The following is a 27432-nucleotide window of genomic DNA, read 5'->3' as shown; positions in this document are numbered from 1 at the left end:
TCTGAGGCAAAGACAATTTTTTTATTGAACTTGGCTTTGATGAGTACTGACACATCCTGACAAGTACTGACACTAACACAAAGTGGTCGTAAACAAAAAGTCCTTGCCAGCGGTCAGGTAAATTCAGAGGAAACACAAAAATCAAAATATGGACTCAATTTCATATTTTTTTTCCAACACTAACAACTGCTTTAAACTCCCCTTTGTGCTTTCAGTTCATTAAAAGTTAGAAAGGACAATACACTGTAAAGTGTGATACCAAATCGTACAGACGATTGTTTTACAAAATACTGTAAGATCAACAGCATTAAATTAGTTCCTATTTTGGACTGCCAAGTCCCCTTGGCTATTTTACCTAGGAAAATAGCATGCATCAAGTAGAAAACCAGTATTCTAAATAGTTTATCTGACATTCTTGTATGTATACGTAATGAGGATTTTAAAAAACTGTGTTTTTTTAAATTTATTTTGTAGCCAAAATTTAGGCATTAAAAATAAGCCACAGTAAACCTACTGGACTTACCCACAAAATGGAGTAAGTTAGGACAGAGTTAGTGGACAGATGGAACCCAAGACACACTGTTCCTTCAGGACCCACGTCACAGGCAGGCATGCGCAGGGGCACCCACAGGGCACTCGCTGGCAGCCCAGGAGACAGGTGACACACAGCGCTATGAAGAGAAGGTCCTGCACTCATCACGATAGTAAATGTGCCGTTTTTGGCCTTACAACGACTTGCTAAGACATCTTAACATGCTGGGTTACACGGCCCATTTGACGATAAGACCTATCTTTAAAGCTGAAATAAAAGTTGTTAGAAAAATACTTTGACCGATAATGATACTTTAATAAAAAAAGAAGTTAAAAATATTTGACAACTCAATCTAATCTTTTCAAACCTCAGTTCTGGTTTGGAATGATTTTAGGTATGGTGTCAAATGTAGCACACTAAAACCATGCAACTACAAGATCATCTTGTATGAAGACTTCTTGCTACAAGGAAGAGCTAACAACAGCACAATGTTCGTTGTTTCTGTTTTCCTGACCGAACAGTGACAACTCTGTTATAGAGCAGGCACAGAACGGCTTCCCCTCCTTCACAGCAGGCCCTTCCTGGGGAAGCCTGCCCCCCCTGGTCATGTGATTAAGGAACCCAGTCAGCTGGACCCTGTCATCCCAGAGGGCCTTTCTTCCGAAGCCACAGCCCTAACCAGGGAGGGTGACACACCAGGCCCTCAGCTGGGAAGTAGCAGCGAGGGCTGGCCCTGCTTTCGGTGAGAAACTGGGGCTCCGGCTTGAGGGAGGGAGGCTTTCACTCTCAGAGGCCTGAGATCCCTGAGTGGAGAGCAGGCTGGGGAAGCACTGGGAACCTGAGGCAAAACTGTGTCCCCCTCAAGTTACGGCTGCAATTGGTTGTTGTGCAAACTGGAGAATGAGCCGGGCCAGGGGCTTTACTGAGGCGACCCCCGACTCCTGAGCCTGCATCTCACCCCTCATTCAGGCTCTGGGATCACATCAAGGATCAGGCAGCGCTGCTCCAAGTTGCATTTATTTCTCCAACTAAAGTCTGTGTGCCTTCCACCTTGATTTTTTTCTAAATAAAATGAGGACTTTGTAAAAATTTCTAAGCGCATGATTCAGCATTTCAGATATAAGGTATCTATGAACAAATAAATAACCACAACCGGTCCTGACAGCTGCTCGCCTGCCTCCCAGCAGGAGCTCCATCTCCGGATGTTGCATCCAGGCCTCTGGAGCACTGCTTTCACTGAAGATGGGAGAGCTGCTCATGTGGATGCTCACTGCCGCTGGCACAGACATTTACGTATAAAGAGCAGCCAGAGCACGATGACTGGATGAGGGTGCGCTGGGCGGCACTGCTCTCCGATGAGGACACTTTGGGCTGGCTGAGAGGTAGCAACACAGGGAAGGCCACAGGCCACGGGCTCTGCTCTCCTGCCCCCACTAGAAGGCTCGTCCCCAGCTGTATTTCGGATTTAGTCATAAGAGTCACCTGATCAGAAACTGCCCATTACTCACAGAACATGGGAATGAAGCGTAGGTGCTTTTTAGGTGGAGACCAAAAACCACCAGGAAAATCAGCCAAGCAGGCAAACACCAGTTGGACAGCTGGACAGCTGATGGAGTCGAACTCCAGGCTGTCACGTGCCAGCAGTATCTACGTGGTGACGGTCACGCTAGGGGAATCACCGAGGTTCCCACGAGTGTGGAATCCCGGTGAGCGCTGGCACTAATGGTATTTGTAGTGAAACTTCAACCAAGATGCCCACAGCAGCGTCATAGCTCACACTCTGACCCTCGTATATACAGTTTATAAAGCAATAAAAAACACCCCACCTTTTAAAAGTTATAATTTATAGAGTATTCTGTACAAAAGCAGTCTTTATAAAGGGACTCTGCTACGGTCAGAAGAAGTCCATCGCCGTGGGCCTTCTCTTTGGGGTGGCAGCCGGCGGCTTCTTGGTCCCCGGGGGGGTGCTGGCAGGGGAGCCGGTGGGGGTCTTCAGCACTCCGTGGAGCGGCTTCTGCTCAGGGTTGAAGGCCACTCGGGAGAGGCCTGTGGGACTGACTAAGATGCTCTTGTCTGTCTTCTTGAATTCTGCCCGATGAAAGCGAGCCACATGTTAATGGGATGACTTCTCTGTCCTGACAACCCACCGAGGGCCTGTCCTGCCTCCGTGCCACCAGGAGGCCGGATGGAGCCAGGGCACTCACTCCAGGGCAGCCCCGCAGAGCGCTGGCCCAGGGCTTTCTGAGGAAATGAAAGTCACTAGCAAGAATGAGGGCCCCCTGTGATACTCGGGTTCAGTAAAGAGCCCCAGGAGAAGCCCTTCTTTTTAGCATTTATTCCTCCCCCACTGCCGCCCGATCTACAGACTCAACCTGGAGAGATGGAGGGAGCTGGGGCTGCCCAGTTCTCTCCTGATAGCTGCTCTGTGCTCGTGTCCATACATGTGTCCATACGTATGTACACACAGACACATGCAGGCACACATGCACTTACTTGTGCGTAAAGAGAGTCAGGTCTTACACTCATATACTTGAAAAAAAATTGGTTTCCTTTGGGGAAAAACCAACACAAATGAATCCCACCCGTGTTAAAAGCTGAAAGACAAGATGTCTCTCTTTTCCCTGCCTCTTGGATGGCGTGGCTCTGAGTTTAGGTAGAGGCGACTACAGCTCACAGACCGTTACATCTCAGGCAGAGACGACTAACATATTCTAGGCAGGTAGGCCATCCACCCATCCACATCACCTCCTACCAGGTAAGCTCCTTCCAGAGACCCCCCAAAACCTGACCCCCACCTCCACCCCCCCTGGCCGCCCCACTGGGGAGGCGGGGACCAACTCTGCCTCAGGAGGGGCCAGGGCCCTCCCCCCAGGAGCAGACGGTGACTGCAAGCAAACCCCACACTCACCCGCAGTCATGTTTCTGTTCAGCCCGAAGGTGACCTTCTTGGAGCTGGACGGTGTTTTGTTGAGCTGAAGAAAAGCATAATGGGAGTGAGAGGAGCACAAAGAGGGAGGCTCCGTGTGTGTCTGAGTCCCTGAGCACTCACAGGTGCCCAATCGCCCACAGAGCGCTCGGCCTGCAGGCCAGGGCCGTGTCCGCCTCTGTGGCCTCATCAGGACTGCGCTGCACATGCCCCAGGCTGGGCTGCATGAAGCGCTATGGCAGACCTGGGAGGTGAGCAGTGCCAGCACCCTCTGCAGTAAACTGCCTCACTGCCGACTCCGCCTCTGCCTTCCGGAGAAGAAAGCGGAGCAAAATTACCATGTTTGAAACCAAGTTACAGAAAAAGTTAAACACTGAAAAATTATAAGGAGCTCCCACTCACTGCATCTTAGAATTTAGCCTTACCCTAGAAGCAAAAATGACTAGATTGTATCTACAATGGGACTGGACTTTGGTGGACAATGTACCTACAACCCCAGCCTCTCAAATTCCTCTCTAAAAATATAGGGTTTTATTGTGTGAATCTCCAGTTCTGCCTCAGACTGTTTTGCTTTAACATTATCATTTCATCAGAGGAACTTGGCTTCTATAAGGCCAAAGTCACTTACAAATATCCTGGAAGTATCTTAGGCATAAACATTCACACAGCAGTGGTCACGCTGCTGGTTCGAGGCTATTAAACAGCACCTACTGCTTTCTCAAAAAGTCCACCTATTGTGGGTCTCACCAGCAGGGCCAGCCCAGGCCTGTCTCCACAGCTCCACCAAGACTTCCACCTCCTGGAGGCACCCCCAGGAGAGCCTCCCGCACACACTGGCTGCACCCTGTCCCCCTTCTAATGGCACTTGGCAGAGAGGACTCGTCCTTCACAGCCTCCCACCTTGTTTCTCAGAACAGTGCCCACGTCACCCGACTGGGGACAGCACTCATTCCTTCTTCTAGTCTGAGCACCTGCCAGTGTCCTTGGCAGGCCCCTCTGGCCTTCCCCCCTCTGATCTGTAAAGCCGGGGCCCCTTCACTGCTGGTGTCTCTAGACCCCCCCCATTCCCGAGTTCTAAGATGAGGCACCTCTGGCCAATCTGAGGGTCGGCCCTAGAGGTCCCAGCACGGCCCACACAGCAGGCCTGGGCTCCTGGGAAGGAGCCTGAGCGCCACGGGCATTAGAGGCCAAGCGTCTGCCGCGCACGGCCCTCTGGCTTGGCCGCAGTGCGCTTACCTGCATAGCAGGGGCCACAGGGGCGGCGGAGCTGCTTTTGGCTTTCCTGAAGAACAGGGGCTTTGGTAAGAAGGGCGTGTCAAACTTCACAAAGTCATTCTCAGTCCTCAGCTTCTTCTTCTTCAGAGGGCTGAAGGCTCCACTGCTCCCCTGTGTGAGAGGCGAGGAGAGAGGGAGGTCACACACACGGAGTGGAAGCAGGACGGGTGCAGACACCATGGGGAGTGAGGCCACAGATTGAAGGGTATCTCAATGAGACCCACTTACCAGCTCCAACGCCCCATACCCCACCATCTCCAGAACCAGATTTGCAAACACCTTTCATGAACAGAGTTGCCACTTCACCATGGTAGGGCCAGAGGTTTCCTACCTTTTTTAACAAATGTTAAAAAAAAAAAAATGATTTTTGAGAGAGGAAGGGAAAGGATAGATGGAGATACCAAAGAGAAACATAAATCAGTTGCCTCCCACACACCACTACCGGCCACCAGGCCTGCAACCTGGGCATATTCCCTGACCAGGAATCGAACCAGTGACCTTTTGGTACTTAGGCTGATGCTCAACCAACTAAGCCACACTAGCCAGGCCCAGAAGTCTCCTATCTTTTCAGCCACAAGAATCATATTTTTCTTCAAAGTCAGGGCCCATGCTTGGAAGATTTCTGTCTTTCTGCAGCATAGCCTTTGCTCCTGGGCTACCAGCCTGTGCGGCATGTTACTACACTAAATACTACAGGCAACTGTGGCGGAGGCAAGCATCTGGTATCTAAACATAGAAAAGGCACAGTGTAACTGATATAGGCCCTGTCCATGAATGAAGGTGCTATGGGTGAGTCAGTGGTGGTGATGTGGAGGCTTAGGACATGACTGCATACCACTGGAGACATTATAACACAGCACATCCAGGCAACACTGGATTTATAGAACGTGTTTCTCTTTCTTCCATAAACTAACCTTAGCTTACTGTAGGTCCATTTAAGGCAGATAAAAAACATTCACTGGGTGCTTTACAACTGACCACGACCCACAGCCAAGACTCAGCACTGGTTCTGGGAAACCCAATGTGCCAGTGTGACGCTGGTGATTTTGGCAAGGCCTTTGTCCTGGCCTGGAAGTTGTCTGCCTTTCCTGAGAACCCGAGGGGCAGACCCGAGTCCTCTCCCAGGCACCTTCCTGCTCCTGCTGGCAGAGATGTAGACCCATTGCCCCTCTTGGGAAGAAGACCCCCGATAACCCAGTGCTTTATTTAGCACCAGTTCTAATCCTCTCGAGGAGAGGGTGCAGGGCCGTGAAAAATGATGCGAAGAAGGAATCTTCTGGTGATATTCTTAGCGAAGAAAGAGCATCGAATGAACAGTGAGTGACAGGAGGAGGCTGCAGAGCCGAGGGAAGGTGACCCTGCTCATGGGAAGGCCTCGGATTAGAGCGACTTCCTGAAGTCCAGGGGAATGCTCTGCTTTCCCCAGCTAAGGCTTCTTACTGACCAGGAACTCCCCTAACATGCACACTGTTCGAAAGGCCTTGATGTAACCCTGCTGCACGGCAGTGAGTGCAAACACAGTCCTGGACAGGGATCAGCAAGCCTGTTTGTGAAGGGCCAGGGGAATGTCTCTGGCTTTGAGGGCCACTTGTCTGCCACCACTACTCATCTCTGCAGCTGAGTGAAAGTAGCAGGGAGTGCGCACGATCAGGCGTGGCCGTGCGCCAATGAAGTTGTTTGCCGACCACTGAATGCATGTTATGTCCGCAGTGAGAGTGTGGATAGTGGAACCAGAGCCTGGTTTTCATTCATATATGGGTCTAGAGATCCAAGCAGAAAGGAAATCTTTTGATAAAAAAGAAAGCATGGGCATGGGATTGGTCCTGAGTTGAAGAAAAAGAAGAAGAGCTTTTGATGGAGGCATGGGTCTGCCTGTTTACACTGAAGAACAGCCTGTCCACCTGGGCCATGGACCATTCTCCCAGCTTTATGTGGCCCTTCCGTAGCCCCTCAAAGTGGCAGCGGGGTGGGGGCGGGGTGAGGAGTGGGGAAGAAGAAGGGGGTGGTGACTGTCTCAGACATGGAAACCGTTTTGTTTACTGGTGGTAAAGGGGATTATGAACCATGACAGCTGCTTAGTCCAGAGGCCTGACTTGTCCTCCCTCCTGGACACTGAAGCCCGAGGCAGGAGCCCTGATCTTTCATCAGGAAGCCTTGGCCATCCTGCCTGGAACCCAGTTGCCTTACCAGAGCCTGGACGAGCTTGAGTTCGGATTCCAGTCCTCTGCTGTGTTCAACCAAGTTCAACATCTCTCTCATTTTCTTCCTCTTTTTGAAGATGGCAGCTTTTTGCGTGGATGGGCTGTAGAGGTCAAGCCGGCTAGGCTCCCCCTTCTTTTTCTTCAGTCTCCCACCCGGGGGCAGTGTGGCTGGGCAATCCCCTCCAACTGCTGGGCCTTCCTCCTGGGGCGGGGGCCAGGTCAGTGCGGGCGGGCTGCCATTGGCCAGGGGAGCCCTGAGTTTCCGCTTCCTCTTCAGGGCCGGGGCGCCACTGGCTGGGGAAGTGTGGGGGACAGGCACCAGAGCATAACCGCTGTCGGGGCCACCTTGACACAAGTCCTCCAGAGGCGATGCTGTGGACTCGGAGACCAGTCCCTGGACCCGGGGGCTCCTCTTCCTCGGTCGTTTCCTCCTGCTGTGCATGGGAGAATGCACGAGGGGGTGCTCCGAGCTGCTCTGCCCCTGGGGGCTGGGCGAAACCCCTGCTCCTAGCTCATTCCCACCCAGCTGGGCTCTTCCTGGACCTGCCTCTGGCTCACTGTCCCCGTTCTGTTCTGGGGAAACGGCTTTGACCCTTGACCCTAAGTGTTCAGATGAAAGGTGGTTCTTCTTCTTTTTCCTTTTCCTCCTGTGAACAGCAGCTTTACTCTCCTCTTCCTCAGCAAGAAAGAGCCCGTTTCCTGGAAAGACACAAAAACCAATCAACAGGTGCCCCAACGACAAGCAGGTCTCGCAGGAGATTCTGGGGTCGAGGGAGTAGCTGACAGAGCTCCTGCGGGGATGTCTTACTGCCAGAAAGGCTCAGGTCCTCGGTGCACGTGAGCTCCATGAGCTCTCTGCCGCGGTCCCATTTCCTGCCTTTCCCAGCTGTGATTAGAAACCTTGCTAATGCCTTTTCAATATAAATAGAGCGGAAATATATTCAGATTTCTACTAATTTTCAGGCCAAAGGTAAAAGCCACAAATCCAGAGTGGTAAGAAGACAAACAGGCCACAGGGCAGTGTGTACTCCTTCTCAGATGCTACCAGAAGCAGGAATGCGGGTGTCCCAGACAAATCAGATACCCAGAAGCAATATTTACTTTTCAGCCATAGGAGCAAAAGCTCTGTAACTGTTTATCAAAACGGTGGCTCAGAGGTTCTCCACTGGTTTCACAGTCCCTGAGGGCAGCCCACCCCTCCCTTCTCAGGCCTTGCTGGTCCCAAGCCTTATGCCTCACCTTCACCTTTTTCCATGTTAGTTTTCTCTAAAAGTTTATTTCCTTTTTTCTTATGCCTTCCTTGACTGAGCGTTTGGTCATCTTCATCAGCAGAAATGTCCTCAGCAAAACCGAGTTGAGACATAGTGCCTGCTGGACACCAAAGACACAGTTAGTCAGTTTTCTGAGGCCCTCACAGCTGTCCCAGAGGCCTGAGAGCCATGCCTCCTCATCACTGTTCCTCACTACTTCTCCATCCAAAGCTCTCAACTTTGTGGCTTTCCCACTCAAGGCAAGGGACTATAAATCTTGGGCGACATCATTTCCAGATATGCCAACCAGGTCTGGACATCCCAGGGGCCCAAGGGATGGGGGGCAGTGGGCCATCAATTTGTTCAAATGTCACCAAGTATAGATAGCAGCTTCCCCCAGGGGACAACTATCTTACAGTCACAAAAGAACCCTGAGAAATCGACTATTCTTAAAAAAGGTCCAACTGAAAACTACATGGACCAATAAAAACCCTTCTGGTTCAAATGCCCCCCGCCCCACAGATACAGCCTTGTGTCTGGCTCAGTGTGGTTCCTAGGATGCGGGAGTGGGTGGCAAGATTAAAAAAAGAAAGAAAAAAAAAGGCCCCACACGTGGTTCTTCTAAGGGCTTCTCTCAGCTGAGCAGCAAGTGGTGTAACTGACGATCTTTCAAAGATAAAGGCTACTCCTCTTATGTTTTCAATCTTTTTTTTTTTTTTAAACTATTTGGCCTAAATGTGCTCAGCAAGGTCCAAATTTAGGTAAGAACATCAGTTCTAATGCTCTGCCTTCCTCACCTTCAGAGAGATCTTGGAATCTGAAAAGGAAAACAACAAAAGTTCATAAAGAAATCCCTTCTTTCTGTTTTCTATAAACATATGTGCACACTTTAAGAAACACGTGATATTTAGAATGCACATTCTTTTTCCTCTACAAGGGGAGGGGGAAAGGCGGTGTGACGCAAAGGCCAAAAACAAAGGACAAGATCACCCTCAGTTAACTTTCTTAGTCGTTAAAGGCTGACACTGCTTAGATTCGCTGCCTCTATCCAGCTCCCCTGTTTACCATGTGGAGAAATGAAAGTAGAGTTTAGTCTGTAAGATTTTGGTGCAATAGAATACAAAGGAAGTGGGCAAAGCAGGAGTGATAGGAGGTCTAAATCCAGACCTGTGTCTGGCAGCTACAACCCTGGGTCATGCAGTGGATTCCCTGTGCCCGAGTCAATCATGCGTCTGAGGGGGGAATTACAAAAGGCAGCTTATGAGGCTTTAGCACATGACGTGAAGTAATCTAAGTGCTCAGAACAGTGCCTGCTCACTTGGAGTGTGACCAAACCCAGCTGTTGTATGTCATCAGTCATAATAGGCTACAGGGCTGTGCAGTGAATGCTCGTACAGTCACAACGACTTCAACGACGACTACAGCATAACCACACCAGGAGTGGGGGAAGGGGTAAAAAACTACACCCCTACCCAGCTCAGTATCACACCAACAGGTAACACCTCAGCAGTACACTCACATTGCAATTTCTCAACCTAAGTTTAGATATTACCGAGAGATTTATTTTTATAATTTTTTAAATACACACAGAGGATATTTTCCCCATGGATGTTTTTTTGAGAAAGAGTAGAAGAGAGGGGGGCAGGGAGAGTGAGCTAGAGAGAGAAAGATAGATATGAGACAGACACACATGGATTGGTTGTCTCAGCATACTGCCCCAGTCAGGCAGGGATCAAACCTGCAACCAAGGAGCGTGCCCTTGACAGGGAATTGAAACCTCAGGTGCGTGGGCCGAAGCTCTAACCCAGTGGTCAGCAAACTGTGGCTCGCAAGCTGCGGTTTGCCACTCTGTTGACTAGTGAGTTTGCCGACCACTGCTCTAACCGGTCAGGGCATTCTTTCTACACCGCTATGAAACAGCTGAGTGTGGCTGCATTTGCAGAATTGGACATGAGGTGTGTGTGTGGAGGGGAGTGATGGGGGCGGGGGGTGTGATCATCATCATTAAACACTGCAGTTTATAAGTGCATTTATTTGCTAAAAATAAAAAATGTAAGCATGGTGACAGCATGTCCTATACCATGAGATAAATGGAAGGGCTGAACTTGAACATGAACGAGAATGAACGGACACCTTCTCATCCAATCACTTACTTCTTGATGAGCTTGCAGAGACGTTTCCTGTTGAAGGGAGGGATGTTTTTCCTGTTGGTTATTTCCAGGAGTCGGTCCGCAACAGCCTTATAATCAAACTACGTGAGAAGAAAAACGAACATGAACTTGCAGTAACCTGGAAATGCACCTCCTAGTGACAGAGCGCCCACAGCTGGGACTCTGGAAGCACTCACAGAGGCTGTCAGAAAAAGCATGTGTGCTAAGACTGGGCACCCAAAGACTTAAGCAAGATCTCTGTGGTAAAATACACCACATACAATTTACTCGGGTGTGCTTCTTTGTAATGTAATTTACAAAGATATCCAATTTGCCCTTGGTAACATAGTAAACTTCATTTAAGAAGTATTTCTAAGGCCTAGGCAGTTTTGCTCAGTGGATAGTGTTGACCTGCAGACTGAAGGGTCCCAGGTTTGATTCCAGTAAGGGCATGTACCATGTACCTCTGTCTCTCCCCCTCCATGTCACTCTCTCTAAAAATCCATGGAAAAATATTCTCAGGTGAGGATTAACAACAACAACAACAAAAGCATAGCTCAGCTGACTTTGCTGTATGGAATAGATCTTAGCAAAATTCCATCATATTTGGATTTGTGTGCAATAAACTCATAATAAGGAAGGTGACATTAGTGACTGAAGGGATGGAAAGGACTTTACACATTGGGCCTTAGAGTTTAATTAGCTCTGACCCTAATTCCCAATTAGCCAGGCCACTCCACAGTAAATCTATCTTCTAAAAAAAGCAACAGCTGCCACCAACCTGGAGAGGCGGCCCAGTGTCCTCCATGCTTCCGGCACCATCTGTCTCACTTTCATCACCGATTCCTTCCTTTCTGGAGTGATATTTGCTCAGTGCTATCAAAACAACAGCCAAAGACAAAATTCTTCAATTACACAGCAATGACTACTCCTGAAGGAGCCACTGTCTAATTAGATGTTTCTTTTTCTTTTTTGAATTATCTTCCTTTACATTCATGTGAAAATAAAGAACACTTTTTCCAATTCAAAGTTCTAAGCATGAAATCCAGGTATGACACGTCATGGACTTGCTTCTTTAATTGGAGATGAACTTGGAGCCGATGGAAAGAATCCACAGCAGCAAACTATAAAGCGGTTGTCCCCATGAAGAAGCCAGGAACTGTGCCTCCAGCTTGGTTCATCCCTGAATGTTCAGGATTTGGATTCCCAAAGTCTTTCTTTAGCATTTAACTAATTCTTTGTTGGTGGAAGGGGCTGGGACTGTTTCTACACATAAACTGCTCTTTATCATAAATCACTTTTATAATGAGAGAGCAGCTAGGACACGTCGCCACGTCTTCCCCATTCTCCGTCTTCCTTAGTGATGCAAAAGTTATCGCCGCAAGGACAGGGGTAGAGATATGTCTCCAAGTCTTCATCATACTGGAAGCCCTCGATTTCTACCTCGTCATGAAACACCGCCATCGTTTGGGGCCTGATAGGGCCCCCCTCCCCATCCACCGGTCGAAACCGACCAGGGTCGGCCTAACTGCGAGGACCTAATTAGATGTTTCTTAATGAAAAAGAAAACTTCCTTAAAGAGAAAGACCCTGCAAATACATTTATAATTTCCCAAAGCTGTTTTGGGTTTTCAGCCCCGGGACATGAAAAAATACCCGGGAGCAATAACAAATTCTGTCTATTAAATTGATTACAGACAAGCCTCCCTGGCCTTCAATGTTGTTCAGCACACAGTCTCCCCTCCAGACAGCGCAGGGGACGGGAAGCTGCTGGGTTAGGGGCTCAGACACCATGTGACTCTAGCTGCGGAAGGAGTGTGGATTCAGGGCCTATTCCTATTTTCAGATAGGTTTGGGCTGCAGGAAAAAAAAATCTGCATAGTAGTATACTAAATTCATGGGGCTGCTACAGGAAGTACAAGTTAATATATAAATGCAAATTGTAACATTAAATAAATAATTCAAAAGGCACTAAAGCCCATGAGAAAGCAGATAAAAATTACTAATGAAAACTCCACTTTTCAAACTTGTGCTTTTTCTGGATTCCTAGGAGCTCATTGGTGGTGTGCCCTTAGGGCACAGGCAGAGAAAACAGCAGGTACTGGTGCTCCTGGAGAGAGACGTCTCTAGTTTAGACAGAAACATGGGAGCAGGGGGACCCAGAGGCAACCGCCATGACCACATAGAATTTATTCAGGCTTTTTAATTAACCCATCACCTATGTGGAATTTAAAATTAAAATGTTTCTTCTTTTTCTTTTGTTAAAAAATAATACATGACCAATGTAAAAAACCAGACAAAAGTATAAAACAAACAGAAGTCAATCACAACTCTGCCATGTGGGGCTATTAATAGTAACATTTCCCGTCCCCTCATTGATATATATCCTCCCTGATTATTGAAGGCACATGTAAATGTAAAACAAAGCAGGTTCCTCCCACATAGTTTTATGCCCTGCTTTTAAAAACATGATTCAATTTCCTCTGGCCACTGGTTTTAGAAAACTCTGCATTTCAAAATGTCTTTGTGGCATTTCAAAGCTGGAGGGATGCCCTCCAGGCACCACAGCTGTGCACCCCGGAGTTCTGATGGGCCACAACTTTAATGCACATTCTCTACATGACTGCAGACATACAACAGTGGTTAAGAACAGTATCAACCCACAGTGGGCATTTAGCCATCCTAAGAAAGAGAACTTGGAAGGAATCCAAGATCAGAAGGCTATAGAAACAAGTGCGCGCTCACAACTAACATGCACATCAGGCCTCCTGTTGAGGACCCTCTACAGATCCCATTAGGGTGTTGAAATACAACTGAAAAGCCAACACAACAAAAACAAACAAAACCCAACACAATCCCAACAATGACAAACACTTGAAGAATGGCCCACCATCTGGGAGGTAAGAATTGGGTGGGAGGCACAGGGTCTTCCCCAGAGGCCCCTGAACAAAACGGGTTTGGAATATGCATCTGCTTCCTTTCTCAGGTGGCTGTTCAAGCCAACGCCATTTTTTATAAATTCTAGGCTGTAGTCAGTGAGATCCCAATAGATGTATGAAAGAGTGCTTAAGGACACTCTCTTACCTGCTTTCTTTTTACTGAGTGTTTTTCTCCATGTCACCTCACTGTCAGCTATCTCTTCTTTAGGCAGGTCGCTGTCACCCACTGTAGTTTTCTGTTCTTCCATCGTCTCTTCAGGTACAAAAGGAGACTGATCTACAATGACTTCAAAAACACCCCTCGCTATAGTCTGCACCAGTGTATGGCTGAGGGGGAAGCACAGCAAAGAGGATGTGATTAAAACCAACGGTCTGGAACTCGTTATCTGAAGAGGACAGAGGGATGAGAAGTAGGGGTCACTGAAACCCCAATTTCAGCCTCCTCAGGACCCGGTGTGACCACCCAGCTGCTCAACAGGCACATGTATTACTAACTACTCTTCTGTGCTAACCAGTAGGGGCTGTAAGGAGCCAGTCCAAGGCTCTGTGCCAGAGCAGTGGGACCAGCAGCAGACTGAACTCTGGGTGGGGGGAGTGTGTGATTCTTGGAATGATTGGGATCAAAGATCAATGCTTGAAGAGCCAAATAATGACTCAAAGCTTCATACGTCTTGCCAATAGGAATTAAGCATTTGGATGTTATTATTGTAGCTTTGGACAACAATCCCAGGTACCTTGTATCATGCTAAACAACACAAAACAACCCACCTCCCCCAATTAAGCACTAATTGAAGCAATAAAAACAAACACGTGAATCACTTACTCCTTAGTCTTGGCAGCAATTTTGCAGAATGGATCAATAAACTTGAGATTCTGATCTGCTAAAAGCTGTAGTTTAGAAATAAAATGGGAAAAAAGAAATAAAAAAGGGAAAAAAAACCCTTTCTCCTTCCTGACAAGTCCTTGAAAAAGGTATTTATTTTTCCTCACAGATTGAATCAGACTGAGCCACACTTATCTCACAATGCCAAACGCACTGGGCATGAATCACCCAGTGCCCAGAGCCACCTAAAGGCTACAGCTGTCCTCCAGCCCCTCGGGCATCTTAGCACCGTGACCACCGGCACCGCTCCACACTTCCTCCTCTGCGGAGCAGCTCTGCATCTCAGTCAGAGAATGAGATGAGGGGTTACTTTTTTAATACATTTGTACTTTCTTTAATTAAAACACACACACACAAACCACCTGTCCACTGCAGACAGAACACTTGGGAAAGAAAGAGTAAAAATTGCTCACAATCCCAAATTCAGATAGTCACCCACACACTAAAGAATGTTTCCCCTCCAGTCCTTTGCCTATTTCTATATGAATGCACACTTACATGAGTCAGACGCTTTGCACAGCTTGGTCTACTGTCTGTCTTTCCCATCTTTTAAAAATTCAGTATTCTGAGCATTTACTCACGTTACCCAATTCTTTATTGGACTATGTAGGTGCTTTCAAATGCTGCCTAAGTTAGATTCCAGGCACATCTTTAGCGCAGGAATCCTGCCCACGTCTCATTAGCTGCTTAGGACACATTCTTAGATGGGGAAGGAATGTGTCATAGCCACGTGGAACTGATTCACGCTCTGCCACTGGCAACGCAGAGGGCCACCAATAGCATGGCATTCCAGCTCATAGGACGATCTGAAGAGCGAAGACCTGCTCAGGTAGCTGTGGTCTCATCACATTGCTGGCAGACGTCTGATTGTTTCTTACCTCTTTCCCCCCCACTTTGGATAGTTCATCCAGATAAATATCAATGAAGTGAAATTTCACCCCATTTGGAGACTGACTCTCAGGGTGCAAGACTTCCTTCATCAAGACATCGAGGAAAAGCTTGATGCGGCTAAAGAGAAAAACACATACAGGTCTATTAACTATAGTGTGCCAACCCCCGCACCACCATGCTTCTCCCCCTACCCCCAACTCTGGGAACATGTAACATTTAGTCTCATGCTACACTGCACAAGCCATGCGAGACTGAGCAAGTTTTACAGGAAAAGAGTAACTACTGAAATCAGTATAAAAAGCTGACTGTCTTATGTACCCAACTCTTCCATATTCCTCCGCTGGGTTTTAAGTTCTTTATGTGAAAGGGAGTTTTGCCTCTCAGAGCACAGATGTGACAATTCATACTTGGTGATTAACTGAAAGGCTTGAAAAACAAACTATCACCTTAAAAGTTTTCAGGTCACCAAATGCTAATCCAAACAGTTTACCAACCTTTCTTCCCAGCCATTCTGCTTCAGAACTTCAAAGGACTCTCTCAGGACCAGACGGATCAGCTAAAGACAGACAACTTGTATTACAAAAGGAAGTATATAAGAAGGATCTATCAGCTTTGTAGAAGGAGGCTAATGACACGGTGTAGCCTGGATCCCCAAATGAGAAAATATCCACAATAATCACATTTAACTTTAGATCATAAAATGCAAACTGGTCCCTAACAACTGAAAGGACAAAGAGAGAGGTTTCTGGGTTCAGGTTCAAAGGCTGTCTAATGTTCACAATGCCTGTCATCTCAGCAAGCCTAGAACTCACTCTGCTTCACAATCAAACCTTCCCACTGTTTTTAAGAAGCTGAATGTTCCCTCCCTCTCGTGAGCCTCTACAGTAGCTGGAATGAAGGCTGGCTATCTCACCATGTAGTACTTGTCCAGGCGCAGCCTGTCGATCCCCTTCCACTCTCGGTTCATGGTTTGCCAAAAGGTCTGAATGAACAGGTGCTCTGCAGTGAACACAAGGCCCTGAATGCTTGGTTTCAGGTTAACACATTACCATAAAGCACAAATGCAATGAAAAGAAACAAATGGGATTCTTCATTATTTACTTTTCTCAAGAATTCTTGGGCTTCTAGAAAATCTAGTCCATCATTAAATATGCTCAATAATTTCTTTTACATTTAAGCAAAGCACATTAGAGTCACAGGAAACCTGGTAATATCTTAATGCCTAACTAGAATGCTCCCTGAAGCATTTTTCTTAATCTCCTGAAAGCCAACTTCTAAATCTAAAGATTTTCTGAGCCACGTCTACTGGTCTTTTCAACCCACCTACACTTAAGAATCCAAAGCCAGTAATTCTGATGGACTCATGCAGAAACTCAGCTTTCTCTTTCATGCTCAGTGTCAACTATAACAAAACATTCAATTTTTCTCTCTGAACCACAAAACTAGCATTTTGTAAAAAAAAATTTTTTTATTCACTTTTTTGCACAAATCTTTCTTGATACATGAAGACCTACATCATATTCCATGTGTAGAATTGTGTTCATTACATGTCCGTTGGGGCTCTGCTCAAGTTCAGACAACCTCTGAGGGCTAAAAGGCCATTGGATGGTTTTATTCTCAGGAAGGGTGAGCAGAAAAAAATCATTCTGCAGTCTGGTTTTTCCTCTGGAAGTTCTTCCTCTGGTTTTTCCAGCCTGAGTGTCCCAGAAGTAATGCATCACCCGTTTATCCTTTTTGGTAAAGGGGGTTGCTTTACAGTTTATTACCAGTGACAACCTTAATGGCTCTAGTTCTGGGAATAAACCTGGCATCCAGAGGGTACTGTACACACTGACATATGCACCGATAGCTTCTAGGAGTGTTACAGTAACTCAGAATTTGGAGATTCTGGAGGATTATTTAAGGTATATTTTTTTGAAATCTTTGAGATAATCCAATATGATATTCTACAAGGTACCCTTCACCCTCTTTTAGAGTCAATATCTAAGCTCTTCATAGTCTCTTCCCATGGGAAGAGTTTGTCGCCTGACCTTTACAAACTGACAGCCCAGGTTCACATTAAATTAGGCCACTGGGAAACGGAAGCTTCGAAGGAAGGAGAAGGAACAATATGGACTAGATATCAGGCAAGTTACCAAATCTGAAAAGCAAGGACGTTTTGAAAGGCATGAAAACATCAGGACTTACGGGCCTCAGAGTTGTTAACAGCATGGATGAGCTGGGAAATCGTGTTTGCTAGCTCTTCCTGCAAAGGCGGGTTGGGGAGAAACACTGTGGTTACTATATGGCAACACTGAGATGACAGCACGATGGCTGGCACCTCCTTCTGTACCTGCTTGGGTGGGTGGGTGAGTGAGAATCTGTACCTCTGTTTTCAATGCCACTTCCACTAAGAAGTGTGCATGTGGGTATCTATGCAAAATCTTCCATTTCAATGGACTACTGTGCCAATTTCATATGCCTCTGAGATTGGTTTAAGCTATCTGCTTAAAAAAAAAGTATCTCTGGTTATCTGTTCAAATGACCTACACAGAAGAAATAAATTAGCTGTCAATTCCTGGCTTAAAAGATACATTAAAACTTAAATTGAGATTTCTATCCTAATCCCCCAGTAATGGAAACACAGACACCCTGGGTCTCTCGCTCTAGAAAACTCAGTGAGTGGAATTAGAAGTCCCTCTCCCTGGCTGGCTGACAGGCGGCAGCGGCAGGGGGGAGGGAAGCACAGGGGATAGCACCTTAGGCTCTGTCCCCGGCAAAGGTGCCTTTGGGAACACAAGTTCTTCTCAGAGGCAGCAAGCTTGTTTGTAGGGAATTTGGTGGATTGGGTCTAAGGGGAGTGTCAACAAAAGAATTCTTTTTGAATTATAGAAAAGATAGATTCTCTATCTGCACTTCCCCCTGCCTCAGGACTCCCTCATCCATTTCTAGTGAATTCCCCGAAAGTGATGTTCTTATTCCATTTCCTTCCTCCACTAAAGCTGCTAGCTGTTACTTTAGAATGTAATTTAAAAATATTTTGCCTTGCTGTCCTACTCAAAATATGTTCAGGGTAGTAGAAGCAATAATCAGAGTGAGTTACTACATGGCTTGTAGGAAAAGACACAGTTGTGCCTTAAAAACCTAGACAAGTAAAATCCACCCATGATGGTTAGAGGGTTTTGAATGGCATTTCAAGGCTTCTCTCTTCACTCTGCTTTTACACATCAGAACTAAACTCTTTAAACAGTGAAGCTGTTTTTCTAAATAGTGCGGTGGGAGTGCCCACTGTGCTTGGCAAATGGTTCCCGTGTGTGCGCGCGCGCGCGCGCACACACACACACACACACACACACACACACACTCACACACACACAGTGTGACAAGTCCCCTACCGACTTTAGTGTGGGGCATCAGAAGGGACCGCTACTGGCTCTGAGAAGACCATGACCCCAGGGAGGTGGCTGCCCAACCGTGGCAAAGGTTAGAATGGAGCCAGGGCTGCTCACAGGTTCTTAGACGAGTGCTATGACATTTTTTTTTAACCACAAATAAGAAAAAACAAACAAAAACTTTAAGGTAAACCCTACCACGGGACTAGGAAATGGGCAAACCTTTAATTTATGTGTATTCTTTATTATCTGAAAAGATAATCAACCTCAATGCTTGGATACTGCATCCTTTTCCATATGACAAGAGGCGACAGGGAATCCTTGAAGCAATGCCTCTCAGTTTGTCTGGCACATTAGGGGACTGATACAACAAGTCTCTCTTAACCTCCATGCCAAAGACGCAGAACTGTGACAAAGGGAGTGCACGTTACCTGCAGAAGGGGTTCGTCCTGCACCCACATGCAGTAGAAGAGCCCTTTCCATATCTTTAGAAGTTCTTCTTGACTAAAACCTCCTAGAGAACAAAACAACACAAGATCTTATTTCAGAGTCCTCACACTGCTTTTCCTCAAGTTCAGGACTGCCACATAAGCAGTGAGAATAACACCACACACATTTTCATCTGCAGAGGGCTTGTACATATTTCCTCTTTGTTATAAAACAAGCACAGAAAGCTGGCAGTTTTATCAGCTCTGGGGCAGGTGGTAGTGATGGTGTATCCTCATTGCCTGAGTAATGTGAGGAAGCGAATGGAATCACAACAAAAAATTAACTAATGGGGTGCTTATTTATAAAATGAGCTTCCCTAAAAGTCCCTCTGCTGAACCTAGCATCTCCCCTGCACGGCATCATTTTCATTTGTCTTGCAAAGTGAACATGCAAATCCTACAAAAGATGCAAGGATTTGCTTAAGCCCCACACAACTGGCCCCAGGGAAATTGGCAAAGCTTAGGGATGTTTTTGCTAAGAAGATCCTTTTAAGATCACACTTGCTGTACCCTGATATCACCCTCTCTCAGTTACGGGTTTTCATTTACTGGGCAATTTTTGTTTCGTTTTAAGTGGCATCTTGGTTAGCCTTGTTCTCATTATGTAAGTCCTCTACCTCTACCTGTACCACCTATGACCAAACCACAAGACACACACGCACAGTCTTCTATCTGGCGGGCCATGGAAGAATTGCTGAGTGACATAAGGAATTATAAAATTAGGAAAAAGGACACTCTTGGAGTTTCCAAGCCTGTGGAGAATAAACCAAATCCTCAAGTCTTAATGCATCTTACAAATGGTGTTTACTAATGTTCCACCAGGAGGTACTAGGAAAAGTCTTTTGGAGGAGCAAACTATGATCAACTAGGTAAATGTGAAGAAGTATATCTTTGGAATCAATGTGATCTTAATATTCCAAAAGATAATTACAAAGTGACAAACATCCTTTTGATGGACTGAAGTTTAATTAGCCCATACAAAATGAACTTGATACCTTTATGGGTATTGATTTCCAAGTTACTATGGTCTATTTTGATTCTTTGTTATGTTCTCACTTAAAAATATATCAGAAACCATAGTAAAATTAGTTTATTGAAGTGCATTTCCTTCAGAGGTTGAGCAATGACAAGCCAATTGGTTTTCCTCTCCTCTTGTTACAAACAAGCCTCATCTGGGGATCTGCCTAAAGCGAATACAACATGATTGCGTGACTGACGGATCCCACAGGGCTGAGCCAACCGCAGTCCTGATCGTACTAACTTTGTGATAGGGACCTGCGCTTATATTCATTCATGTTAAAACTAATGAATGAGTGGTTCTGTGCAAAGATCACCAATGGCTGCTAAAACATTAAAAATTAATGAACAACTTTAAAATGGATAAATCAAAACACACAAACCCAAACCCACTGGTCCATCTCAACTTGCAAATTGGGAACATCAGCAACTATTCATTCGGTGCCAGACGTGATGCAATAAGAACACAGCGCCACCTGCTAAATAATATCAAAAACCAAAAACAGCTGCTATGCTAGTTCAGAAAGAGTCACAAAGACTCTTATGTGGATTGTCATGAGCTGAAGGCAACTGAGACCCTGCAGGCTCACGGGCAACTCTTCTCTCTCCCTTAGGGAATTTAAATTAAGGGCCCTGCTTATAAGATAAAAGTTACCAGAAGTAACTTTTTTGACCTATCTATAGGGCAGGGCAAACTACTAATTACTGGCCATCTGCTCTTCTTGTCATCCTGCAATGACTCTCTCCTCCTCTCTGCAGCCCCAGGTGCCTTACCTTATCCTTAGCTCAGAATGTCACATATTCCTCATTTTAACTTTGTCTCAGTCCCTCTCCTGTATGTGGGGTCTGACTCTCTGATAGATGGGGTCCCCATATGTGCATATGTAATAACATTTGGTTATTTTCTTACTTGTCTCATGTAGACTTATCAGACCAGTGGGAAGAACACTGAAAGAGGAGAGTTGTTTGCTCCTGCACACTAACCTCCATCTCATCAGGTCTAACAATTAATGCCAGTTTGCAAGAAATGCACAGGACAGAGAAACATGCCTAATGAGACCATGGGACAGAGAGAGCAAAACCCTAACAGTGGAAACTCCTCAGGACACGTGACCCAGTTCCTCCAACAAATAAATTGCAAGGAAAAACAAGATGGGTAAAAACTGTTAGAATTTAAGAATCTTAGCAGACATATCAACCAAAAGCAATGGGTGGGTCTTATTTGATATATGATGCCATAAAAATTCTTATGAACTGATGGGAAGAAGAGCTTGATTTCATATTAAATTTTTTTTTACAAGGGTGTGATAATGGTACTGTGGTTATGTTATAGAGTCCCTATCTTTTAGAGATATATACTGAGTGAGTATCTGGAAATGAAATGAGAAGTCTGGGAACTGCTTAAGGGTTTAGTGGGGAAAGAGGGAGTGGGCAGATCAGACAAACTGGCCAGGTACTGATAAATGTCTGAACTATTCCTTAATAAAAAGAAACAAACTACAAGATATTACCAAAGTGTTAATGTGGGCTCTTGTTCTTTCTTGTTTAGAAAACTCTTCATAATGCAATCAGAAATGCATAAACACTGGTGAACAGTACTTAAATGACACTAATTTCTGCATGAGGCTTGGTACTGGGCATTTTTGCTGAGCACTTACACCCTTTCCGCCTCCAGGGCTGTTTACTAATTAGGCAGGGCCTGTGGATGGAGGCAGTGGTCTGGGTTGGACTTACCCATATGGAGGCAAATCAGTGAGTTGAGCTTATGCCAGCCAAAACAGCATGAATTCCCTTGGCCACAGGGCTTGTTCAAGAATGAACCCTCCAAAGATAAAGATCCCCTCGCTCAGGCTTTAGGAAAATCTCCAGTTCTCTCCCAGTAGACTTGCAGAGAAGACACAGTTTGGACTTACGCTCAGCCAGCTTGCCACATGAAGGGGAGCTGTCTGAGAATGAAACCAATATGGGGGTAGCAGAATTTGCAACAGAGAAAAACTGGGTTCTGGTGCCTTTAGTTGAGCTCTCTGCATGAAGCTGTGTTAGTTTGTTTTCCCTTAAAACTAGGGCAGCTTGGATGTTTTATCCAATTGCAATTGAGAGTCCTAACCAATAAGAACACATTTTCATGGGAAAAAGTTCATTCTATATCAAGTTACACAATCAAAAGTGCTTTGATCACTGCGACCCAAACCCGTCTCCTCCCAGGGGATTATTATCTGCTGACATGCATCTTTCCTATGCATTTACTTACACGTGATACAGAAATGCAGATGTGTGTGACCTAAATAGCATCATGTGTTCTACATATTCTGTATTCTGGCCCTTTTCACTTAAAAACAGCACAGTGTATATCTCCAGATGGTTCTTCAAGTGCAACAAAATGTCTAACTCTTTAAGTGATAATTTGTCTCAGTGGACAACCCATACCCTAATGGGTGAAGGTAAAAGATAATATGCCAGATGCTTCTGTAATTGAAAACAGATTTCGACAAAGTAACTGATTAGCAGATCCAAGACAGTGGGCAGGAAAGGGAGCTGGACATGAAAGCGAGTTTTTGACCGTTTCATCTGATACAAAGAAACAAAGTACCTTGGAAACAAACCCCTGGCCAGGTCTCAGCTTGCTATTTACTACCAGCAGGGCAGTGTTACAGAACTGTTGCTAATGCCCGTTTCCTTGCCTGTAATATATGTAATGTTTATGTAGGGCGAGTATCAGAAGCACCTTGTAAGTGCAAAGCACTGTTCAATTTGTGGATATTATGATTGTCTCACATTCTCTACCCATAGGCTGTTGAAACTCTACTGTTAAATAAAATATATATTTTCAATATAAGTATCAAGACCGCTTGTTTTCACCCAAGAATTTAGCTGATAAAAACAAGGTACCAATGTTTGAAGCATTTAAAGCAAAACAGAGATATTCATCATTCAATTTCTTTCAAAACTCTGAAAGTGAAGTGCATATTCAAAGCAGTTTCCTTTCACAACTGCTTCTTGACCTGCGTTTTCTTCCGGGGGTTGAGTCTCTTAAACTTAATACAACTAAGTTTCTGACAATAATATAGGCTTAGTTTATTCCAATCAACTGAAGGGAAGTGAAAATGAGACGTGGATGTAGGAAATACCAAGCTTTGAAATAAGAAAATCCAACAGCCTCTCTTACCACGAATGAGCACAGGGGCCGTTTCAGATGGGGGTGAAGTGTAATACTCGAACCCAAACCTGTGTCAGAACAGGCACTGCTAATCATTACCACATTGGGTTGAGACACCCACCCCCAACATTGTAAGTATGAAAAAATACTCATTTCACCCAGTACTGCCACAAATATACACTCACCAACTGTAACATGTACTACAAAATACCTTATGTGCTACACAAAGAAAAAGAAAGTAAAGTGAAGTTGAAGAACTGATAGAGCACTGGGGCATCACTTAGTTGCTTTAAGCAGTACAAACTTCTAATTTGTTTTTCAAATCACAAAGCCATGTGCCTGGTTGGCATGGCTCAGTGGTTGAACATCGACCTATGAGCCAGGAGGTCTTAGTTTAATTCTGGGTCGGGGCATATGCCCAGGTTTCAGGCTCAATCCCCAGTGTGAGATGTACAGGAGGCAGCCGATCAATGATTCTCTCTCATCACTGATGTTTCTATCTCTCTCAACCCCTTCTTTTCTCTCTGAAAAAAAAATATATTAAACATATCTGAGAATTCAAAAAATATTTTTTATTAGAAAAAAAAAAAAGTAAAATCTGCTTTTCTTTACTATGCCCAAGACAAGACACAAAAAAATTTCAGCCTGTCAATGAGATTCCAATGTCAGGCCCAGTTATTTCCAAACTTGTGTTTCTATTTTGATGGAGCACAGCTGTGGCAGAGACCATGTTTATTTTGTCCCATCACCACCTCTATGACATTTACTCTGCAGTTACTTTGCTGACGGGCCACTATTCTCTTGCATGTGGATAGAGCGTTGAACAAGAGGTACCAGACAAGTAACTGTAGGTCTGATGGGTGCTAACCAGACAACACCCTGGGGCACTGGCCTCATGCCCCTGCCTCAGCATCTTAGATCCTGAACCTGCTCACCAAAAGGGTTTGAGGAACAGGTTCTTCCTGGCTGTCTCAGCCCCATACGCATTGCAACTGGCCTTTCTTCTGTTCTTGAATACAGCCAGGCCCTTGTATGCCTGGATGTGCTCCCACTCCAGCTAAGAAAACAGATGGAAGCTTACAGTGTTTGAGGTAAGAGTGACACATTAACAGATAATTAACAAACAACATAGCCAAGTACTACAATAGAGACAAACTGGGTATTTCAGAACCCTAGAGAGGGGTGAGATAATAAGAAAAGTGATACTGAATATCAGGAGTGGATCAAGAATGGGAATCTTTTCGGCATGCACAGGAGAAGCAAAGGCAGCGAGGTGAGAAATAGGACAGCGTACACCAAGGAATGGTTTGCTGTTACAGCAGGAAGCAGTCATGAAGTGGATCGGGTGGAAAGAAAAGGGGAGGAGAGATGTTTTGCAGACCTGGAATTCCAGGATGGTGGTGAGGAGAGCAGAGCTGCTTTAGGAAGATGGGTTCAAGGGAGGCACAAGAGGAGTCAAGGAAATCAGTTAGGAAATAAGCCAGTACAGAAGCCCGGATGAGATAAAGATGTGGGCCAGAAAAGAGTAATTTAGGAGATGAAACAGGTATGAGTGAAGGACAGTGGATGTAGGGGCTGGAGAGGGTGAGGAAGAGAGAAGTCCAGGACAATACCATGAAACCAGCTCGACAAAATTAGAACAGGTGGCAGATGGGCAGCAGAAAACCGGTTTTGGGGATAGAAAATGAGTCACTTTTAGGCATTCTGAATCCAGTTTCAGTGGGACATCCAAGTGGAGATGTCCAGTTAGTGGGGCACAGCTGGGCTGAAAGTAGCAAAGGTCTTGGCTAGACGTTTAGATTCAAGAGCCTTCAATATAACTGGGATACCTAAAACCAGGAGAGTCAATGAATCCTGTCAGGGAGATCCTAACACAATTGAAATTGAGAATTTTGGTCTTCATTCCTCTTTCTAGCAGACTTCACATCATATTACAGTTCCTTTTTTCTGGGTGTCCTTTTCTAAGTAAATAAACTGACAATGCCAGTATAGGGGAAGGCAATACCTATTGTTTCAAGTAGACTCTCAACGGACTAGTAAATAAAGCAAGCTTGACCTTAGTGCAATAGAAACCCTCCATTTCGTATGGGAGTTCTCACCTCAGGGAGCATAAGCATCTACACGGAACATATTTTGCATCAGGTAAACGAAATCCTTCAATAGCACCCACTGCATTTAAAAATCCAACTACAACCCCCAACGTGACCCAGCCAGCCTCACCCTCCCTGAGTTCCTGGTCTCTTCCAGCATTTCTGGGGCATGCTCCGCTCTTCCTCCCGCCTCTTTTCAGCTCCGTTCAACATCGCCCGGGAGTGGCCTCCCTGGACCAGCCCGAGACCTCCATTTCCGTTACTCCACTCTGAAAGCTCTGCTCTCGTGACCTCCCCGCCCCAGCTTTACGAGCACAAGTTCCTCCAGGGCAGGACTGTCTCCTATTCCGTCACCCAGCTCCTAAAAGCACCGGTCTGATGATGGCAGGATTCAGGGAAGCGCCCAGCAGGATGAATCGGGCTGATGAGCCTAGCAGGTAGAGGCTCGGGGAGGGACCGATTGGGGACAGTTTCAGTTTCCTCGCTCACTAGGACTTCCAGCAGACTCCCTAGGCCCTGTCCGCCTCTCTCCCTCAAACGTAAAACTAGGCTTAGCCCCACGGGGCGCGCACCCAGCAGCACGCGGCGGGTCAGAGTCGGGGCGGAGCGGGGCGCCGTCCTGCCGCCATGTGGCGCGGCTGGCCGCCGGGCGCCCACCTGTCTCCCTCTGCGTCTTCACGCTGATGTACTGGCGCAGCTTCTTCACCGCGCGGTCCCGGATGCCCTTCTCGTGGGACGCCAGCCGCTGGGCGAACTGGATCTCGGCCGGCTGCATAGCGGGGGCCCGCCAACCCGCCGGAGCATCCCCGGCCACCACCCGCCGCCCCTCAGCCTTCCGCCGCTGCCAAGCGACTGCCGCTGCCGCGCCGCTTTGGCCGCAACTGCGCAGAACGCGGCGGCCGGCGGCGCGCGGGTGATGACGTCACAAAGGCGCCGCCGGCCCTCTCGTTCCGGGAGCGAGCGCCGCGGGCCGGGCATCTGGCGGCGAAACAAGCCAGTGATGGTTTGCTTCGCGCCTTCGCTGCTTTTCGGTAGCTAGAGCTCCAGGCCGTTGACGGAGAGGTTAGCCAGGGCTGGATCTTGGCCAGGAAGAGTCCGACGGCCAGTTGTAAAAGGCCAAGAATCTTTAAGTCCATTACCCCCCAAAACTCATTTGGGCCGAAGGACTGCGGACTGAGGGGTCCTGGTTCCATTCCGGTTAGGGGCATGTACCTTGGTTGCGCGCGGGAGGCAGCTGATGGATGTTTCTGTCTCTCTCCCTTACTCTCTGTAAAAAAAAAAAAAAAAAAAAAAATCAATAAAATATATTTTTAAAAAACCTCATTTGTGCGGGAGGCAGCTGATTGATATTACTAACTCTCTCCCTCTCTGTAAAAAAATCAATAATATATATATATATATATATATATATATATATATATATATATATATATATATTTTTTAAAAAAACTAATTTGGCTGAAACGGGTTTGGCTCAGTGGTTAGAGCGTCAGTCTGTGGACTGAAAGGTCCCAGGTTCGATTCTGGTCAAGGGCATGTATATTGGTTGCGGGCATATCCCCAGTGGGGGGTGTGCAGGAGGCAGCTGGTCATGTATCTCTCTCGTCCATGTATCTAGCTCTCTATTCCTCTCTGTAAAAAATCAATAAAATATATTAAAAAAAAAACACCTCATTTGGTTGGTAGCTGTCCTACAAAATACACGGAACCGAGTTGTTAAATGTATTATTCTTATTCTGCCATGGCAGGTGGAGACTGGGAAGAAGGGCCGTTCTTTGCTTTTTCTTTTTAAAAAAAATATATTTTATTGATTTTTTACAGAGAGGAAGGGAGAGGGATAGAAAGTTAGAAACACCGATGAGAGAGAAACATCGACCAGCTGCCTCTGCACACCCCCCACTGGGGATGTACCCGCAACCAAGGTACATGCCCTTGACCGGAATCGAACCTGGGACCTTTCAGTCTGCAGGCCGACGCTCTATCCATTGAGTCAAACCGATCTTGGCAGTTCTTTGCTTTCTTGGTGGAATGTTGGGGACAGCCCCATTGAGAGGCCTCTATGGCCAGGCATAGGCAGTGCCCTTCCAGCGTCTGTCTGTCTTGGTCCTGGTGTAGGGGCAGGTCCCAGTGCGGGCGCAGGTGCCTGAATGTCAGCATGGCAGGGCCCAGGGCAGGTGATGGCAGGTGCTGGGGCGGAGGGCAGGTCCCTGTGTGGAGGTTGGTTCCGGGGCAGGGAAAGGGCAAGTGTAAGCAGGTTCCAGGC

General features: G+C 46.4%; 1 protein-coding gene and 1 pseudogene across 14 annotated transcripts; both read right to left on the bottom strand.

Annotated features, from left to right (window-relative positions):
* On the bottom strand, nt 1-26297 carry RRP1B (ribosomal RNA processing 1B). Of its 14 annotated transcripts, none has more exons than XM_036445678.2 (16): nt 25827-26090; nt 18849-18931; nt 17234-17291; nt 15960-16045; nt 15541-15602; nt 15034-15163; nt 14096-14160; nt 13418-13599; nt 11116-11210; nt 10338-10435; nt 8982-9001; nt 8174-8305; nt 6921-7633; nt 4695-4844; nt 3441-3504; nt 1-2620 (listed from the first exon to the last, which is right to left on the bottom strand). In XM_036445678.2, exons 1-16 carry the CDS (start codon nt 25942-25944, stop codon nt 2427-2429), a joined length of 2250 nt encoding a protein of 749 aa, XP_036301571.1. In that variant the 5' UTR covers nt 25945-26090; the 3' UTR covers nt 1-2426. The 14 variants fall into 14 exon arrangements, with proteins under 14 accessions (XP_036301571.1, XP_036301572.1, XP_036301573.1 ...); XM_036445679.2 differs by having other exon boundaries at nt 8174-8302; nt 25827-26089; XM_036445680.2 differs by having other exon boundaries at nt 17182-17291; nt 25827-25883.
* Nucleotides 11394-11798, bottom strand: LOC118723423 (annotated as a pseudogene).
* Nucleotides 26298-27432: the final 1135 nt, after the last annotated feature.

This window comes from Pipistrellus kuhlii, unplaced genomic scaffold (assembly GCF_014108245.1).
Source record: "Pipistrellus kuhlii isolate mPipKuh1 unplaced genomic scaffold, mPipKuh1.p scaffold_m20_p_2, whole genome shotgun sequence".
Taxonomy (NCBI): domain Eukaryota; kingdom Metazoa; phylum Chordata; class Mammalia; order Chiroptera; family Vespertilionidae; genus Pipistrellus; species Pipistrellus kuhlii.
Note: the sequence above shows the minus strand (reverse complement) of the source record. Positions and strands in the feature narration are given on the sequence as shown.